Source organism: Osmerus eperlanus, chromosome 20 (assembly GCF_963692335.1).
Source record: "Osmerus eperlanus chromosome 20, fOsmEpe2.1, whole genome shotgun sequence".
Taxonomy (NCBI): Eukaryota; Metazoa; Chordata; class Actinopteri; order Osmeriformes; family Osmeridae; genus Osmerus; species Osmerus eperlanus.
The window spans coordinates 9238459-9256553 of record NC_085037.1 but is presented as its reverse complement, the minus strand read 5'-3'; the positions used below and the strand labels follow the sequence as shown (position 1 = coordinate 9256553).

General features: G+C 41.9%; 2 protein-coding genes across 5 annotated transcripts; one reads left to right on the top strand and one right to left on the bottom strand.

Moving 5' to 3' along the window:
• The first annotated feature begins 996 nt into the window (after window positions 1-996).
• LOC134040958 (protein C1orf43 homolog) lies at window positions 997-4168 on the top strand. Of its 2 annotated transcripts, none has more exons than XM_062487159.1 (7): window positions 997-1380; window positions 1559-1660; window positions 1772-1880; window positions 1982-2035; window positions 2138-2304; window positions 2430-2488; window positions 2879-4168. In XM_062487159.1, the coding sequence occupies exons 1-7, from the start codon at window positions 1321-1323 to the stop codon at window positions 3084-3086; spliced, it is 759 nt and encodes a 252-aa protein (XP_062343143.1). In that variant the 5' UTR covers window positions 997-1320; the 3' UTR covers window positions 3087-4168. The 2 variants fall into 2 exon arrangements, with proteins under 2 accessions (XP_062343143.1, XP_062343144.1); XM_062487160.1 differs by having other exon boundaries at window positions 1016-1069.
• Window positions 4169-4450: 282 nt separating this feature from the next.
• On the bottom strand, window positions 4451-16130 carry tuft1b (tuftelin 1b). Of its 3 annotated transcripts, XM_062487158.1 has the most exons (12): window positions 13243-13620; window positions 12545-12639; window positions 7738-7833; window positions 7582-7665; window positions 7301-7366; window positions 7088-7177; window positions 6376-6486; window positions 5656-5879; window positions 5251-5356; window positions 4914-4997; window positions 4678-4772; window positions 4451-4554 (listed from the first exon to the last, which is right to left on the bottom strand). In XM_062487158.1, exons 4-12 carry the CDS (start codon window positions 7612-7614, stop codon window positions 4482-4484), a joined length of 882 nt encoding a protein of 293 aa, XP_062343142.1. In that variant the 5' UTR covers window positions 7615-7665; window positions 7738-7833; window positions 12545-12639; window positions 13243-13620; the 3' UTR covers window positions 4451-4481. The 3 variants fall into 3 exon arrangements, with proteins under 3 accessions (XP_062343142.1, XP_062343140.1, XP_062343139.1); XM_062487156.1 differs by lacking the exons at window positions 12545-12639; window positions 13243-13620 and adding an exon at window positions 15858-16130 and having other exon boundaries at window positions 6376-6481; window positions 7086-7177; XM_062487155.1 differs by lacking the exons at window positions 12545-12639; window positions 13243-13620 and adding an exon at window positions 15858-16130.
• Between the last annotated feature and the right edge of the window lie 1965 nt (window positions 16131-18095).

Genomic DNA, 18095 nt, shown 5'->3' with positions numbered 1-18095 from the left:
TTTCTTGATTCTTTCTTGATGTTGCAGCCCAACCAAGTAACAGCCAAAAAGAGAGAAAAAAATCCTGAAATTCCCAGGGGGGAAACACTTTCCTCAGGCCTCCAGGGAAATGTCCCCCCCTGTGTTCTCAGTGTAAAAGACTGGTGTCTGGTGTATAGATGAAACTTGTTTTACATAATGATCACAGTAACATACACCAGCAGCAGCACTGTATTGCTTTATAAATGGCCAGACTGTAATATCAACCCAGTCTCATCCCAACTCGTCAAATATAGACGTTTGGGCAGAGCCCTTTGTCGTCACTATACCGACGCCGGGGGACGCCTTTTTCGTCGTTTGTTGGTAATATACAAGGGGGGAACCACTTTCCTCAGGCTTCCAGGGAAATATGTTCCCCCTGTGTTCTCAGTGTAAAAGACTGGTGTATAGAGGAAACTTGTTATAATGACCACAGTAACATACATCACCAGCATCACTGTCTTGCTTAATGCTAAATGGCCAGACCGTAATATAACACCGACTTGCCTACTTATCATACAATAGTTTATTTGTGCTAGCAACAAAACGTAAGCTTGTGTGTTACAAAACGACGCACACACACACACACACACAATAATACAATTAATACAAATAAACTAAAATATAAACAACCGTCCAAACAAGACAATGCTCACGAAGAACTAGGCATTTTCATTTCAAATTTGGATACATTAGTACTGTAAATTACAGTAGCGCTACTACTGGCTACACTAGACGGCACTAGCTCTAGCTGTTCTCTGAAAGACTCTGAAAACAGGCACTGACTAACGATTGAGTAATACAACTCACTATACAATACTTTAAAGCCTGTATTTGAGTGCAAATGAACTAACCAACATCAAGATATGTACCTTATGCTCATGGAAAGTAGGTAGAGTACATTATAAGATAACACGCGATTATATCACATTCAACTCAACCAAGCAACAAGAGAAAACGTCATGATTTCGCGCACGCGCAAGGAAGGGGGAACAGAGGAACTGAATTCTCCGGAACACCGTAAAGCAATGTGTATGCTGATTGCTATTTGATGCTCATTCCACTTGTTTACATTATCACTTGACACATAGGTAGATATTTGACTACACAGAGTCTACATAAACAAGATCAATGTATTTGCTACTACTAGCTAAATGACTATCTATCGAGCGAGCTGTAGGTTGCAGCCAGTCAGGGCAGGCAGTCAAGTCGAGGTCTGCGTTGCCATTTGCTAGTTAGCAACACAGCAACCTAATAATCTCTTTTCTAAATTGCACCAAAGCTTTAAAAAGTTTTCACAAAATGGCAGAGTCACCTTTATCGGGAGTCAATGTGGTTCTTGTCATGGCCTACGGTAGCTTGGTAAGTGTGACCGATTCTTAGACGCTAGCTACTAAGAAAGCTGGATAGCTACAGTAGCTAGTCTAGCTAGCTTGGTAGTTTACTGTGTGCTAGCATTAGGGTATTTCTCACAAGCAAGTGCTAGCTACTATTATCAGTGGTTAACGAGCTAATTGTAAAAATATTTCGTCCCGTGCAGGTGTTCGTATTATTGTTCATCTTTGTCAAGAGGCAGATCATGCGTTTTGCAATGAGGTCTCGTAGAGGACCCCATGCCCCTATTGGACACAACGCCCCTAAGGTAGACTCCCAACGTGTCACTTAGTTTAAAGCGTGTCCTGATCAATTGTTTCACCGACTCAAAACCAAATCAAACGTGTCTTTGTTAATTCTGTGCATTAATGTTTTGCAGGGTCTGCGGGAGAACATAGATTCTCGCCTGTCTAAGGTCCACGATATTCGTTTCGAACCTCGGCTCCTCTCGGAACAAGATGATAGACTCAAGCCTGGCACCCAGCTTAGTGAGTCACTATATATTATTAAGCTGAACATTTGAATCTCTGCAATATGGCTGTGTATGGAGTTTTAGTAACACTGACATGCAATCATGAATATTTCCTAGATTGCTACAACTACCTGTACAGAATGAAGGCCCTGGATGCTATTCGTGATTCGGGTAAGAACAGGTGGAGAGACACCCAAACGCTTCTCTGCACTTGTCCTTGTGCTTATTTCTTCACAATTTACCGACCTGTCGCTTCCATCCTTCTAACTTCAGGTATCCCGCTGCAAGAGATGAGTCGAAACCCAAATGCTTTGACTGGACGCAGCTTCCTGAACTGGCTGCTGGAGCTGCGGAACTCCCATTCGTTAATTAAGAGCAGCCGCAGCACCCTTATAGACAACCTGTTGGAGGGCTATGACAGTGCCCGCCACGGGACCGGGGTGTGTTTTTATGTGTGCAGGCATCTTGTCTTTGCCTCTCTGTGCTTGGGGTTGAGTTTCTCACTATGCGTTGTTGTTATTTGATTTGCCCTGTGGTTATTGTCATTCTCTGAACTGTGTTGCAGGTTTTTGGGGAAGCAGAGTTTCTGAAATACCAGGAAGCTCTTAATGAACTGGCAGATGTGTAAGTATTTGCAACCAATTCTAGCCAATATAAATACAATAGCTAAGCTGTTTGCAGCATGTCAGACAACATATAGCTATATAACCAAAATATGTGTCTGAATGAGCACACATTCCCACAAACACACTGCTAAATCTTGTCGACAGACTTTCTAGTGGCAGTTTTATAGCCACAATGATGGCACCAACTATATATTTATGCTCAAGGATTTGGAATGGGATGTCCAACAACCTCATATAGGTGCATACAACATGTCAGGTGTCTTTTAAGGATGTTCTTCGAAATATATATATATATTTTTCCCCCTAAGTAATTTTATTGTAGAATAACTTCATTACACTTGCACTGATAAAGAAACAGAGATAAAAGCCAGTTCCCTTCTTCCCTTAGTGTAAAAGCCTACTCCAGCACCACTAGTCTGGACCAGCACCACCAGTCTGCAGCTAAAGATCTGACGTGCTCCCCAACGCGTGGCACTCCCTCCACCATCCAGGTGACCTACCTGCCGTCCACCGGCCAACGAAGCAAGAGGCCCAAGCATTTCCTGGAGCTCAAAAGCTTCAAAGACAATTACAATACCCTGGAGAGCACCCTTTGAGACTTCCTCACAGAATGGGCTGGACTTGACGAGCAGCCTGACCAATGTGGTCATGTTCAATTTTACTACAGAATGTTCACTTACTTGATCAGGCTGGTTGCTCAAGGGGTGGAATGCAGTGTTTTAAATTGCAACACAGTCAGCCAAAAACAATATTACTGTGTAGAGTGCATGGCTGGTTCATTGCAACATTTGTCTCCATGAGTTAAAATGCTCATTTCCCCATGACAAAACACAGTGCTTCTGGACAGTCATTATATGGCAGTTATCATTGTTAATGTTTCTTGAACATGCTTTTGTCTGTCTACAGTACATTCAAATGTTAACAAAAATTTGTTTGTACAAATTAATGTATTTATAACATTTGATAATGTATTTCGTTGTTGTAAATTGTATTTGTGTTGATGTTCTCGTGTGGGGTAAAAGGTAATTCCAATGTGCTTAATGTTTCCACTAGGTGGCAGCTGCAGTATAAGCGGCTACAATATAAGCAAAAACAGACAGCAGTCTTTTTTATATATATTTTTAAATAAAATAATTTTAAACAAAGTCAACCATGAACAAACAATAACAATAAATGTAGTTCACCACTACACTATATTACCTATCAAAGAGGGACATATTTCACATTAAGTACACATACAGTATATAGTGTGTTGTAGTTAAAACCAGGTTTGACTAACAGACAGGAAAGAATATCTCACAGTCCGAATGAACAGTTGATAGCATACCTGATTACTGGTTGTAACAGTGGATCTTTAAATCCACAGCCTTGTATGATGAGGGAAACTTTAAGCGACTTGAATATTGATGAGTATTGACTCATAAGTATTGACACTTCAACTAGCAAATCTAACACTGCATTGATTTAAGGAAAGCAAGGAAAACAGGACAACATTTGTAAAATGTACATTTAGTCATTTAGCAGACGCTCTTATCCAGAGCGACTTACAGTAAGTACAGGGACATTCCCCCCGAGGCAAGTAGGGTGAAGTGCCTTGCCCAAGGACACAATGTCATTTTGGCACGGCCGGGAATCGAACTGGCAACCTTCAGATTACTAGCCCGACTCCCTCACCGCTCAGCCATCTGACTCCCAAATTTAGAAGTAAGACAAATTCAAACTACTGAAACTTAGTGTTCTTACAACTCCTCTACACAGTATACAAAACTAGTATGTTGAATAAGTATTTGCACTGCACATTTAGCATATGGACTCAACAGGTAACATTTTCACACTTTAGGAATTTCATGCTTTAAAACATTATTCTGGGAGGGGGTAACATATCCATTTATTTACATTTGTGAGTTGGAATACGGAGTTGTTTGTCCAGGTCAAGACTGTTTGTGTGTTTGTATCACTGTTTTCTTTTTTACATCTCTCACACCGACTGCTCAGGACTTAATCTCAATGACTTTGATGAAGGGAAGAGACTTGTTGGCAAGGGTGGTTGGTGTGAGCGGCTTGCTGCAAATAAGAGGAAAATTATAAGTCATGGAGAGTACACAAACATTACTTGTAGTTGTTCACTCATTTTGCTTTGTTCTGATGTCTGTTTTGGGAGATGTGACTTGGTGAGTGAGCTGTCACCTGAAGATGATTTGAGGTTTGTGTTCAGCGGATGTCTGTGTCTCGGGTGCCTGCCCTCCCAAGAAGTACTCCATTTGATCGTGCATCTCTCTGTTCTGTTAGGGAACACGTTACGAAATGGTCAAAGGTCATTCAGAGAGGGTTGGAGACCCCATGCAGACCTTCCCGCCTTCTCTTGCAGAAAGGGTAGAGCTGAAGAGAGCAGAGTGGCACACAAGACTTGTAAGCATCCTCACCTCAGCCTCCAGGAAAGCCACTTTCTCCTCCAGATCTCTGATCGCCCGATCCCTCTCCTGGATCACTGTCCGGGAGTTCTGCAGCTGTGGACAAAAGGAAAACAAACAAAGGGATATCACGATTGGAAACTTGCTCATCACTTATTGATGATGTTTTTTGTTTCCCCGCAAGCTTCCGCTCCACTCCACTAAACAAATTAAGTGCTTTCTTGGCAATCAAATTGCCTGTTAATTGCTTCTGGTACTCTGTATGCAAGTTCCTGTGAGTGTGTATGCATGTGTATATGTGTGTGTGTGTGCAAGTATACTGTGTGTGTGTGTGCGTGTGCGTTGTCACCTGTTCGATCATGTGGCGGACCTTCCTCTGATGGCACTTCAGCATATCGTCAAGGTGATGGATCTTTTCCTTCTGAACGGCTAGTTGCTTCTCCAAGTCCTCAGACCTGAGCACACACACACAACATGTGGTTACTGTGGTTACATCACCATAACTCTTGATCAGGACGAAGTAAGGAGGGTGGGTAATATACTGTAAATACAGTATCTGGCCTGATCAATGATACCTTACCAACAGCACAGCCATAATTAAATGCATGTTTCCTGATGTAAAATACATTTGAATACGGTAATATCAGCATTAGTATCCATGACCCTTTAACCTATTCAATCTTTCTTTCTTTTTCATTATAAAGAATGTGAATACACAACATAAGCGCCATATCTGTGATCAGCTGGACCTCACCTCCGCTCCTTCTCCAGGACCTTCTCCTTAGACTCCCTCAGCTGCTGTAGCTCAGCCTCCGTGGCGGCCATCTTGTCCTGCAGACCGGCGCTCTCCACTTCCATGCCACCAAGCAGCCTCTGCAGCTCCTCCACCCGTTGGCCGCGGTCCTCGGCCTGCCCCTCTGCCCTCTGCAGACGTTCAGACTGCTCATCCAGGCGCTGGCGAAACTCGCTGCTTTCTGCCTGCAGGGGGAGCCAGAGTTCCAAGGTTACCATGGCATTAAGCTTGTTGTGGTGCTTTGGCCCCTCTGGAAGTATGGAACTGTTTAGACCTATGGTTTAGACAAACCACACGCCAACCTGTAATTTAGGTTTCTGCATTAAACTTACGGGAAGTAAAATCTTAAAAAATATTGAGGAACTAAAGCAGTTTCGCGAGTCAGGAAGTTATAGCCTTGTCACAAAGTCGGGACTTAAATTGTGTATTATGTGTTGCAGTAGAACCCTATATTTTGGAAACTAAGGATTGTCATTGGAACAATACAGTTTCAGCCTTCTGACACCAAGACTGATAACTTCACACACACAGGCTCATGCCCTGAGGTAACCCTGGATAAAGAGCGAGAGAACCAAACAACAATGAAAAGAGATGGATAGAGACTGAAAGAGTGAATGGTATGGATTTAAAGGAGGGAGAAAGGTGGGAATGAACCATTAGGTGAGCCTAACAAGTACATACATGCAGTCTGTCTTTTTCATCCTGATGTTTCTTCTCTGATTCCTTCAGCTGGGCGTACAAACGCTTAGTCACCTCCCTCAGCCGGCTGCTCTCCTCCTGGTTGTCCTTCACCTGAGAGAATGAAGACAGACAGACTAAGAGAGAGAAACACTCTCGCACAGCGATTGCCTGTGCTTGAGCATAGTCACTGGGCAGAAATAGATTCCCTGTAGATTCTCCTGCATTCTCACAGCAACACAGCCTTTAGGATAGAGAATGGATGTCCGGCTTCATGTGACACAGGCTGTCTGTGCTGGGCTGTGCGGAAAGAATGCCTTTTTACAATATCCAATATCTGTTGCTCGAGCCTTGGCTGTGCATGTTTATGTGTGTATGGGGAGGCTGTAACACATAGACACCAAGATATCTCCCAGTGTGTAGTCAGTATGACTACCAGCGTACGGAGAGCAGCCGCGTACGGAGAGCATCCGCCATTTTAAATAACAACAGAAATGTTGTCATGTTGCGTAGGATGGAAAATGTCTGAGGAATTCTGCCTTTCTTTCATTTTCATATTAGTTTGAATACATTCAATTTATACTTGTTTTGACTGTAGGCCTGTGTCAGGATGCACTCCTTTAAAACAGATGCAAAAGAAGTAAAACAAAAAAAGCGAAAGCCAAACCACTCTACCACTCAAGTTTAACATGTAGATGAGCTAATAATAGCTTACATGAGCTTCTGACTCAGTCCCATCAAGGTTACCATTGGCGACAACAGCTTGGTTGCTAGGCAGGCTGACTCTAAAGCCATTAACAGGAAACTGAGAAAAAGAGCATGGTTAGAGATGTTAGCGTCAAGCCAATATTCTTATGTATTCACAAGCAGACGTTTCTCATGGATCACATTCTTTTTGGTTATGTTTATTCATTTTTCATTGTCGTACCTTTTTAATGTTGTTGTTCTGTCTGGCTGCCATTTGCTCCCTCAAGGTCTTTAGACAGTACCTCACCTAGTAACATGGGAAACATTTTTGATAAATGTGCCCATATTTGTGGAAAAATCACACACACACACACACACACACACTTTTCTTTACTGACACACCCTTTTAAACATCCAACCTAATAGCTTGTCTATCCATCCCCACCCAATGACTGGGCCTGACGCACTGACTCATCCTCTACATACTGGTGCAGACAACTGTTCCTAGTTGGCCGTACTGACCTCCTGTATTTGAGACACCTCATCTGTCAGCATCTTGACACTCTGTTGTTTGGCTTCTCTCTGTTTGCGTGCCTCAAGGTACACCTGGACATTGGAGAAGGGGGTTAGTTTTTCAAAAACGCAAATACAGCCACACCCATCTCACAGACAACTCACCTTGATGACCTCTACTTTCTCTTCTGAGGGTGCAACCAGACCAAGTCTCTGGTCTTGATTGATTGGCTGAGGTAGGTCAGAAGCTCTGCTGATTGGCTGTTAATTAAAAAGCAAAGAACATTCACAATAGTCCATTTGGATTTATAAATATCATACAAATAATTGTCTTTGCCCTGCTAGATTCTGCGGGCTGGCTGGACTGGTTCTGCTCCTGCAGAGTTAGTCTAAGCTGCCTGTATCTGGCCTGATTTAAAAAGACAAAAATATAAAAGGGATTTGTATGAGTAAGAGATGTGAAAGTAAAGATAAACCGCTTGGGGAGAAAGGAAAGGGATATATAGCCCCTTTCATACGGGAGAACAGAGGGAGAACAGAGAGAGAGAGAGAGAGAGAGAGAGAGGGGGAGAGAGAGAGAGAGAGAGAGAGGAGAGAGAGAGAGAGAGAGAGAGAGAGAGAGAGAGAGGAGAGAGAGAGAGAGAGAGAGAGTAGAGTGAGCTGTAGCTAGGGGACAAGTTAAAGCTGCCCATGAAGAAATGACCCAATGACTCACTGGAAGACAGTGGGCCCCGTGACACAACACCAGACTGTGGGTGGACGTCTCCAACACCACCCCACCCAACTCTGGGTCTAACGCTAACTCTTTATTAACTGGAAAAGCCAACCCAGTCCAAACCAGGAAATCCAAAAATACCCCGACCACCTAAACGAGTGCTGAGTCACTGCACGACTCTGTACCCAAGACAATACAAACAAGGAGTTGGTAGAGTGCCAGCTGTCGATTTGTTGAAAGTGTTGTTACTAAACTGTACAGGCTAACTGCCAAACATTTTCAAGAATGAACTGTCAAAAATCATGAATTGATGCCAATATATCAAGTTTTAGATAAGCAAACTTTTCAACAGACGTACCTTCTGCTATTATATCATGTTACAATGACTTTCAGCAAGATCCTTGCCAACTGTCTTGCATGACAATAAATTACCTGTTCTTAATCTTTAAACATAATCTATAGTAACAATTCAAATGTCTCTCTGCATTGGGTAACAAACATTTTGTCCCTCTTAAGTTATACATACATTGCTTCCAAAATAAACGGGAACACCCATTTCAGGTATTATGGTGAAGGATAAACAAACTACTTGAATATTTCTGAATGTGAGAATCAAACCAGATCTAAGAGCTTTTCAGCATGAAGGAAACCTTTTCAGGGAGGGATAAAGGTGTTTTACCGAAGAACTAAGTTGAAAAAAGCGGTAGTTCGACTTTACATAACCCTTTTGTCAATGCAGTCTCCCAAGATGTCTTTGTGTTATCATAACTGAGCACAGTCAAGTTCATCCATCACTTTATGTCTGCTCAGTGTTTGAACAGTACACCTGGGCTTTTATGTACAATGTGTGTGTATGTTGATGTGTGTGAGTGTTTATGTGTGTGAGTGTTGATGTGTGTGTATGTTGATGTGTGTGTATGTTGATGTGTGTGTGTGTTGATGTGTGTGTATGTTGATGTGTGTGTGTGTTGATGTGATTTTTTTTACGGCAAACCCTGGACTGGGAAGAGACCCCGGGGAAGACCCAGGACACGCTGGAGGGACTATGTCTCTCGGATGGCCTGGGAACGCCTCGGGGTCCCCCACGAAGAGCTGGTGGAAGTGGCCGGGGAGAGGAAAGTCTGCGCCTCCCTGCTTAGGTTGCTGCCCCCGCGACCCGACCCCCGGACAAGCGGCAGATGACGACGACGACGACAAACCCTGGACATCATAGACTAACATACTGGAACATACTGGATGTCCAATAACATCCAGTATGTTCCATGACTAATCTGCATACTGCATTTTAGCAGGTACAATGACATCATTACATTGTTGGCATGGGTTGATATATTATTATCTTATAATTACTCTTAAGGTATGTTGTGCCATGCCAAATACCACAGTAATTGTCTGAGTAAGATAATAAGTCCACATTTCTGCCTTAGGTTCAAAGGAACCTGTCTGAATACCATATGGGATGGTCTGTATCAGGTGAGATTCTATGATAGCAAAAAACCTGGTGGCTAGGTTTAAATCTCTGAATAATGTCTGGGAAGATGCAAAAAGCAGACTGCTTCTGCATTCAAACTTTTTTAAAGATTAGTGTATTTTGATTACATTATCACGAAACAATTATCACTATAATTCAAATGATTCACAAGTACACTGCACTATTAAAACAAATTGGTTTTGCTCATTTTTAAGCTCTTGTTTCTCTATTATGATGACATGAACATGTTTATCTCTCTTCAGGTGCCTTTAAATGATGTGGGTTTGTTGCGTAAGTCATCTTTTCATTAAGTTATTTGACTGAAATCTAATAATGAATTTAAAATAAAAATCTATTTAAAGTCCTTTTGACAGAATCGGTGTAAAACATAAACATGAAAGATAATGGAAACATTCCTTGGAACTGCATTATTAGGCTTAGCTGCCATAGGCTACATTACTTCTTTACCGAGAAAACCATTACTTACACCTGTCATTGTCATTGTTTTCTCCTACGCAATGCATTTTTTAATGCTACCTAGAAAATACTTTTGACAAGACACACCCAGTTAAACAGAACAGTACATCCCTAATGGTTCACTGTAAAGAGCACACAAGGGATCATAGCACAGGATTAATGAGAAAGAGAAGGGGCAAACACATTCTTAGCATACCATCATCTGTTACCAGTAACCAGAGAGAAGATTGTGCCAACGCCAACAAGACACATACAGCAAGACAAAACTGCAAATATGTTGTCAAACTAACAAGCATAATTGTATCGAAAACTTCTTAAAATATGTCAAGTGTTCAAGCGAGCATGGACTTTGTGTGGGAGAGCCTCTGTGTATGAGTGACCCAGTTAAATACCTCCCCCCCACACACACACACACACACCACCACCCCCTCCTCTCCTGTCAGTATGGAATCCTGAAAAACCATCAGAGCTGTGGCTGTGGTTGTAACAGGCAGGCAGCTGAACCACCAGGCTGAGAACAGAACGAGTGACTGCAGCCTCGGGGGCCTCTCTGTCTCTCTCTCTCTCTCTCTCTCTCACACACAGAGAGAGGCTCTCTCTCTCTCTTTCTTTCTCTCTCTCACATACAGAGAGAGGATCCTGACACACCCACAGAGGTGTTCAGACACACGCACACACACTCATTAACAAGGGATGCTGGAACAGACACGATGTTCCCTTCCTGAATCGTCCACAACCACAAACTCCATCTCTGGCTCTCCCACCACGCATACACAGTCATTTCATATCCCATGATTTTCCCTTGTTGCTTCGCCCAGTACTGTATTATGCAGCAGAAGGCTAGTTTTATGTTAATGTATCGTCAACCAGAAAATAACTATGACCCATATAATTGGTTATTACATAGGTAGTAATCTTATTATTACTAAACTAAATGTTTAAAACATCAACAAACATTCAAGTATTAGGATGGTAGTGGAATAATGACTAAATATGTGTACTTATGGTACTTTTATATACTCCCCTAAAACCATTCTATCTGTTCCAGGACCCTTCACTGGCACACAAATACGTTATGATAAACTTGTGAAACCTGAAATGTAATAAAGTTTAAATCAATATGCGTTTCACTATGGTGGGCTTGTGTGAACCCATACTCTTGGATGTGGAAACTCTTTTTTATCTCTGTCGGTTTACGGCCTGATAAACATCCCCAGCATCTGCCTTCAGTAGGGAGCTACCCTGAGGGCTCTGTCCCAGGCCTGTCTGTACAGATCCGCCTCGGCCATATCAACATCTAATCCACAGGCCTAAAACCATGGACCCTGTCCAGCGAATGATCCCATTGTGTATTAAAAGGTGAGCGAGACAAACGTCCTGAGCTACTTCATCGCTATTAAGGATCACAGATTTGCTTTCAAGGATGGTGCGTGGTGTACGTATTTGTTCACTTCCTTGGGGATATACACTTGAATAAAAAAGACAGTTTGAATTCTAACAAATCAAACAATAAATAACACCTTTCTTGGAAGTACTAGAGGACTACACATTTGCGTGCTATTCCCCTCCATACACAAATTCATATAAAACATGTGGGCGCCAAACCACTGATTGGCCCACATCCAGTTTTAGATTGGCTCAACTTGTTAGCCAATGTGCTATTGCAAAAGACTCATCAATCATTTGTCTAAATGTTTGAAAACAAATTGTAAGCAGACCATCAAGTTGTTTTGTGCAGGCACTGTATATGCACTGTATACAAACCACTACATCTGAGGGCTAGAAAACTCCACAAGCCACACAGCTAAGAATGGCCTGTTTCTCCACCTGGTCTATCAACTGCACAATGTAATCCGCAGAAAAAAAACAACGAGATACATAGGAACACAGTCAATAACTGGGCTGAAAACAGCGGCTACTCTTACAAGCTGCACTGAGACTAAGGCCTCTGAGCTCCCACAGCGAGTATCAGTTTACTGTACCTTGCTCTCCTCTATGGACGCACTGGAGCTGAGAGCTTCACACACTATGGTGCTCCTATACGATCCCTCTACCTCTATAAATACAACCACCTAGCCTCCCCCTCTGATGTACAGCATCAAAGAGACCCACCACCCCACTCCCATCCCTTCCAATGAAGACTCCACTGCTCTTATTGGTTCACATACTGAACAAGTTCAGCTACTGGCTCAGAGGATTGAGCACTGGCTACAATGTTTAGCCAAATATGCAACTGACCATAGTGGAACATCAACATACAAGTAAAGAGTTCCACATGCACATGTTTAGTCAGAGGCTGGGCTACTCACAGCAACATGTCAGTTTCCACTCCTTGCAGGGTACCATTAACACATTCAGACACATATTGACGTATATCCCGTCTTGGGTCATATTAACAAGGTACCTAAATGATTACAAAAGAGATTATCAAAGATAATAAAACACTTTCGAACGTCAGGAACCTACTACTGGTGATTTCATGTAATTCCGACAATCCACAATTAAGACGAAAAATGTGAAACTCTGAGCCTGTCAGACATGACTGTTTCTCTTATGTCTGCTATGAGGCTTCCTTTGTTAGCCTTGTTAAATTAAGCTCAAAGTTACTCTGATGCACACACTTATGTATCTTGAACACAAAGTAAATTATAATACATTTACAATGTTTCTGTGTATTAGGTATTTGGTATTAGGTATTAAGTATTAGGTACATTTGGCAGTACTATTCAGTATATGATTGTATTATTTATAGGAGGAGTGAGTGTATATGAAATATAACATATTAAATCAAAATATGTAAATATATTACTTTATGTAGTTATTTTACTGGAGCTACATGGTAGACACTAAGAAAACAACACAATTGCCTTTTCAATGGCAATAGATAAAACATGTCCGAAGAAAGCATACAAGTAATAACACACAGACTTATACATCTACAAAACTACTTCTACACTAACTTAGGTGAAAACAACACAACACACATGCCAACCAGTTTCAAATGTACCTGTCTAGAAGTAGCAGTCTGGAGCCCTTTCTGTCGGTGTCCTGAGTGTTTTGAGTGTAATCGTGTGTGACTCAGTGTGGGAATCCACTGCTGTCTTGCCTTACATGGAAGGGAGAGGCTCCAAAAACCAGCCCAACCCTATTGTACCAGACCTGGTCCTGCCTCCAACCCCTGGAGGGCCTCACAGCTCCCCCTGCAGGAAAGAGACGGCCACTGCACTGGCCAGAGTGAGGAAAAGACAGATGGGTTGTTGAGATGGTTAGATTTTGAGCACAATTGTTTTGATTAATATTCGGTCTGTTCGGAATTTTGTACATTTGACATGTTTTCCCTAGGTTTAAGAATTTTTGTTTAGACTAGCAAAAATGTCATACGACGCAACTACAAGAATTCCATTATATGAATAAGTGTGCAGGCATATTAACCTGTGTGTGGTTATGTGTGTGTCTATATAGCATGTCTGTCACCACTATATGCAGGTATCTTACAGTATAGCACACAGGTAGGTAAATAGTTTGCACAAAAGTAAATCCTCATCCCTACATGGTGCCAGCAATAGAGCCCTGGTGTAGAATGTGGGGTGTGTTATATAACTGAGATTAATGAAGTGTCTTTATGTAAGAGTCCCTTGACATGAACTATGCATAAAGTAAACAGAGCTATACAAATGAATGTGTGTGTGTGTAAGTGTTTGTGCATTCAGTATGTGCATGTGCTTGTGTCACGGCCACAGCCGTGCCCCCCCCCCCCCCGGTTTCAGTTTTTTGCCCTGCCCTAGTGTTTCCCTGTCATTGTCTTCACCTGTTCTCGTTAGCGTTATTGTGTCTACCTGTGTGTCGTTTGGTTCTGTGTATTTAGGTTTCTGTTTTGTGTCCAGTCTTTGTCTTGTCCTTACTACTACTTGTCCCTGTGAGTACCCTATCTGTTCCCCGGTTTGACAATTAAACCCTTTTGTTCTACCATGCCTCGCATCTCTCGTGCATTTGGGTCCTACCCCTCCTCACACCCTGACAGCTTGTCTGTGTGTACATACCTGCTCTCTCTCTCTCTCTCTCTCTCTTTATCTCGTGAATGATCTGAGGGCATACCTCCTTCTAAGAACCTCAAATACAGCAGAGTCTGTGTTTGTCCCAAGTCCCAAGCTAAGTCCCAAGCTAATTCAAGACCCTGTGCCTGGCCCACATCTTAAATCCATCTAGTCAAACAGGATGGTTCAGTCCACCCCCTATACATCAAATCAAATTACATCAGGTCAGATTAAAGGTCCTGTTCCTGTCTTTACAGCTCCAAGTCGTCCAATCCTTTAAGTGTAGTTACTCTGTGAGCGTGTGTGACTGCACAGAGTGCACCAAACCCAGAGGGAATGTAAAGGCACTGCATAGAGGAACAGGTGGTTCAGGAGGAAAAGTGCCATGTGTACGGAAACCACAAGACTGTTCACCAAGAGGTGTAACAACAGACCTCGGGAGGAAGAGCTTTTGAGAAAAGGCTGTGTTTGGCCAAGGGCATTCTAACACTTGCTAACAGTCACTTTAAAATCCTCCCGTATCAAAGAGGCTGACAAAAATCAAGTGAGGTCAGAAAGTGACAAAGCGAAAATAATCTCTGATTGTTTCCTTCCAGATGACAAAATGCTTCTAGTGCCAATTTAAATCAATTGAATATGTCAAATCCATCAAACACTTAAGGCATACAAAGAGCATTATGCAACAAACTGGGCAGGGTCCAAAACGGGGTGAGGGCCATTAAACATTGCTGAGTTTGTTTATTTAGCGAGTTATATTTGTATTGTGTCAAATAATCTCATTGTGCAATTCGAAAAGGTCACCAAAATTAGGAGTAATTTATTAACAAGTAACAAGAAAAGGCAAATTTGTTGAAAACGACATAGGCCTGTGATTTTCTACTTTGTGAAACCACATAAAAGAGTTTTGAACACAACAATGATTTCAAACTGCACTTCCAGTTTTTCTTCGTCTTAAATCAGAGGTTGAACTTGAAGGAAAAAATGCTGGCTGCTGTAGTTCATAGATGACACTTTAATGTTCAAGGTCCCACAGGTAGTCTGTTCACTACTGCAGGTATGCCACGCAAGAAAACAACGTTTTGAATTCATATATTAACCTATATAGACAAATCTGTATTGTTTATTGAACTGTCTGGAGTCACATTCCCCAAGATAGATAGAACAAAACTGACTTGCCATTTTTGGAAATACTATATTAACCATTCAGTGTTTGGCATTCCGTTAATGATAAACATGACCCTCTCTTACGGATTAATGCCCCGTTTACTAATTCAGTTATTTTTTCACCTTGACTAGAAGCTGTTGCCATATAGGCCAGCTGAACTGTAAAGGATTGATATGGATAGTGCTCTAATAAGCTAGCGCAGGTACTGTCAACGTGGTTGTGATTTAGTGTTTATTCTCAGTAGGCTTCTCTTTATAGGAAAAATGATAAATCCTCCACATTCTACAAAATGGTGACATATAGCTTGAGCCTACTATACAAATACCAGGGGTCAAGTGAAACACGAAATTAATGCAAACAAAAATCCAGAAAATGTGGGTCAGTTATCAGAAGTCAAATTACTGACAATATTGCATCACTTACATTCATTCCTGTATCTCTTCTGACATCTTCGTTAGTATATAATATTTGCGTAACGTCGTTCATCTTCTCTTGGGCAGCAGGAGTTTAAAGAGAGGACATATGTAGGCTATCCTTATTTGTCGATTTGACACAAACATTTCCGCGGGCACCATGCAACAGTTGACTCGAGTCGATCGTGCCTTTCATTGAATGATTTGTCCATGAACTACCCACTTCCAAAATAACATCACCTTCCACTCATTGCCTTGCCCTCAGACGACTAAATATTTAACCATGACTTGTCCTATCCAATGAGATGAAGTCACACCCCCCCCAACTGTCTGGAATGTTAAAACTTCAAACTGACAAAAGCAAGGAATGCAAATGCAGCATATCCGTTAGGTAAGCGTCGTCTCAACTGGACTGGTAAGAAACTAAAACAGGGGCTGACTGAAATTAATGTGAGCCATGCAGCAGATTTTCAATATTTTGTCCTACTAAGTAATCACACACACACACACACTATGTTAATTTGACTGACCTCGTAGATGTTCATGTTCAGCATCCCACCACCTGGAAAAAGTTTCATATGATTCCATCATGCCTTGTTATCTGCTGTCTACAGTTCTGTGTTCTCAGATAGACCCCTTTCTCATGGCTGTGATTCCTGTCAAAGGTTGCTCCACTGCTTAGTCACAGACTAAGCAGTGGATTAAGACTTAATTGATAGCCATTGGAAGCATCTAACAATAACAGTTCCCCAGCTTTACAGATGTGCTGCCAAGCATCCCTATTCTACTGTAGTACAAGTATTACCATACTATTATTACTATACTGTAAAACCAATACTCAATCCATGAACAGAGGTTGGTGGTAAATGGGCTAGAGATTGGTTCTGTGTTCTTCCTGGTGGATGCACAGGTCTTCTACTATAGCCTTAGATGTTGAATTTGAGGAGTATAGCCCAGTACAAATTCTGCACTACATGAGACAATCAAGATAGTTGTTTCAAGGTTTTAATATTCTGTAGTCATGTACTAAACATCACAGAAACACAATGACATTCTTCACATATGACCATTTAATCCTGAGTGTCACTTTTCTTCCTATTGCATTTAATCAATTTAATACCAATCTATTCATGACTTTTAAGCCCAACCCAATGCAAACATGAATTTGCAGTTTCAAGGCTCACCTTCCGGAACAAGTCTTTGCCAGATTGTAATGCGAAACCTCTCAACTTAAAAGGAACTTTGGAAGGAAGATTGATTTCTCAGGTAATCTTTGCAAAACCAGGGTGAAGGTTACGTCAATGCAGCAACTCAATGACACTAGAATCTACTGCATGGCACCTAGCCAATGGTCTAAAGTAGTGCTAAGACAGAATGTATGTTTGTGCATGCAAAGAAGTTGTGTGTAGAAATTAAGTACATCATTATTTTCTTTAACTGTGTAAATCACCCAAAACCAGCATGCTCTCTTTCTTTTCAGTCAAATTTGTATCAAATCAAATTGAATGTATAATTGCCCTTCTTACAAGGAATGTCTCAGAGGGATTCCCAGATACCCATAACACTGCACCCAAAACACTCAAGGAAGACATTGGACAGGAGTCATTCAGGCAGAGGAACCATAAGGCCGAGGGACACGGAAAAGGAAAGATGAGAGAGGGAGATGGAAACAGACAGATGCACACACACTCACACGCGCTCACACACACACACACACACACACACACACACACACACACACACACACACACACAGTGTAGTTGACTTGGCCAGACAAGGCGGACTGCTGGGAGTAGAGCCGAGAAGCCTGGATAAAGAGGAGCCAGACAGAGGATAATAACCTGATGTCTCCTGTAATCACAGTAAACTAACAGGGGGATTAAGGGCTAGCTAGCTTTGCAGGGGAATGCAGCCAGCTCTATAATTACAGTCTCTTGCAGGGCTGCGATCACTGCAGTCCACACATCAACAGGAGAGGGACAATAGGATATGTATGATCATTATTATGACATGCAAAACAATAGGAGTCATTTAGATTTAAGAGAATTAAGTGATGTTGAGTATTCCTTCAGTGAAACATGGGGGAGGTTTTACATGTTTAATGGGGTGAAATGGAGAAGAGAGGCGATTTAATGAGAGTGGATGTCGTAGACAAAGCTCTGTTCAGATACTTGCAGCAATTTCATGGAGTGCCCAGAGCATAGCATTGGCATGATGTCACAGAAAGCTCACCATCTACAGTGGCATG

Bases quoted from the DNA above. Each gene is read 5' to 3' on its own strand.
- tuft1b (XM_062487155.1), bottom strand. From the start codon at position 15,920: ATGAACGACGTTACGCAAATATTATATACTAACGAAGATGTCAGAAGA. The intron at 7,367-7,581 runs GTCAGTACGGCC...CCATGTTACTAG, and splicing joins AGGTGTCTCAAATACAGGAG to GTGAGGTACTGTCTAAAGAC. The intron at 6,487-7,087 runs GTAAGCTATTAT...TCATTCTCTCAG, and splicing joins GGACTGAGTCAGAAGCTCAT to GTGAAGGACAACCAGGAGGA.
- LOC134040958 (XM_062487159.1), top strand. From the start codon at position 1,321: ATGGCAGAGTCACCTTTATCGGGAGTCAATGTGGTTCTTGTCATGGCC. The intron at 1,381-1,558 runs GTAAGTGTGACC...CGTCCCGTGCAG, and splicing joins TCATGGCCTACGGTAGCTTG to GTGTTCGTATTATTGTTCAT. The intron at 1,881-1,981 runs GTGAGTCACTAT...AATATTTCCTAG, and splicing joins CAAGCCTGGCACCCAGCTTA to ATTGCTACAACTACCTGTAC.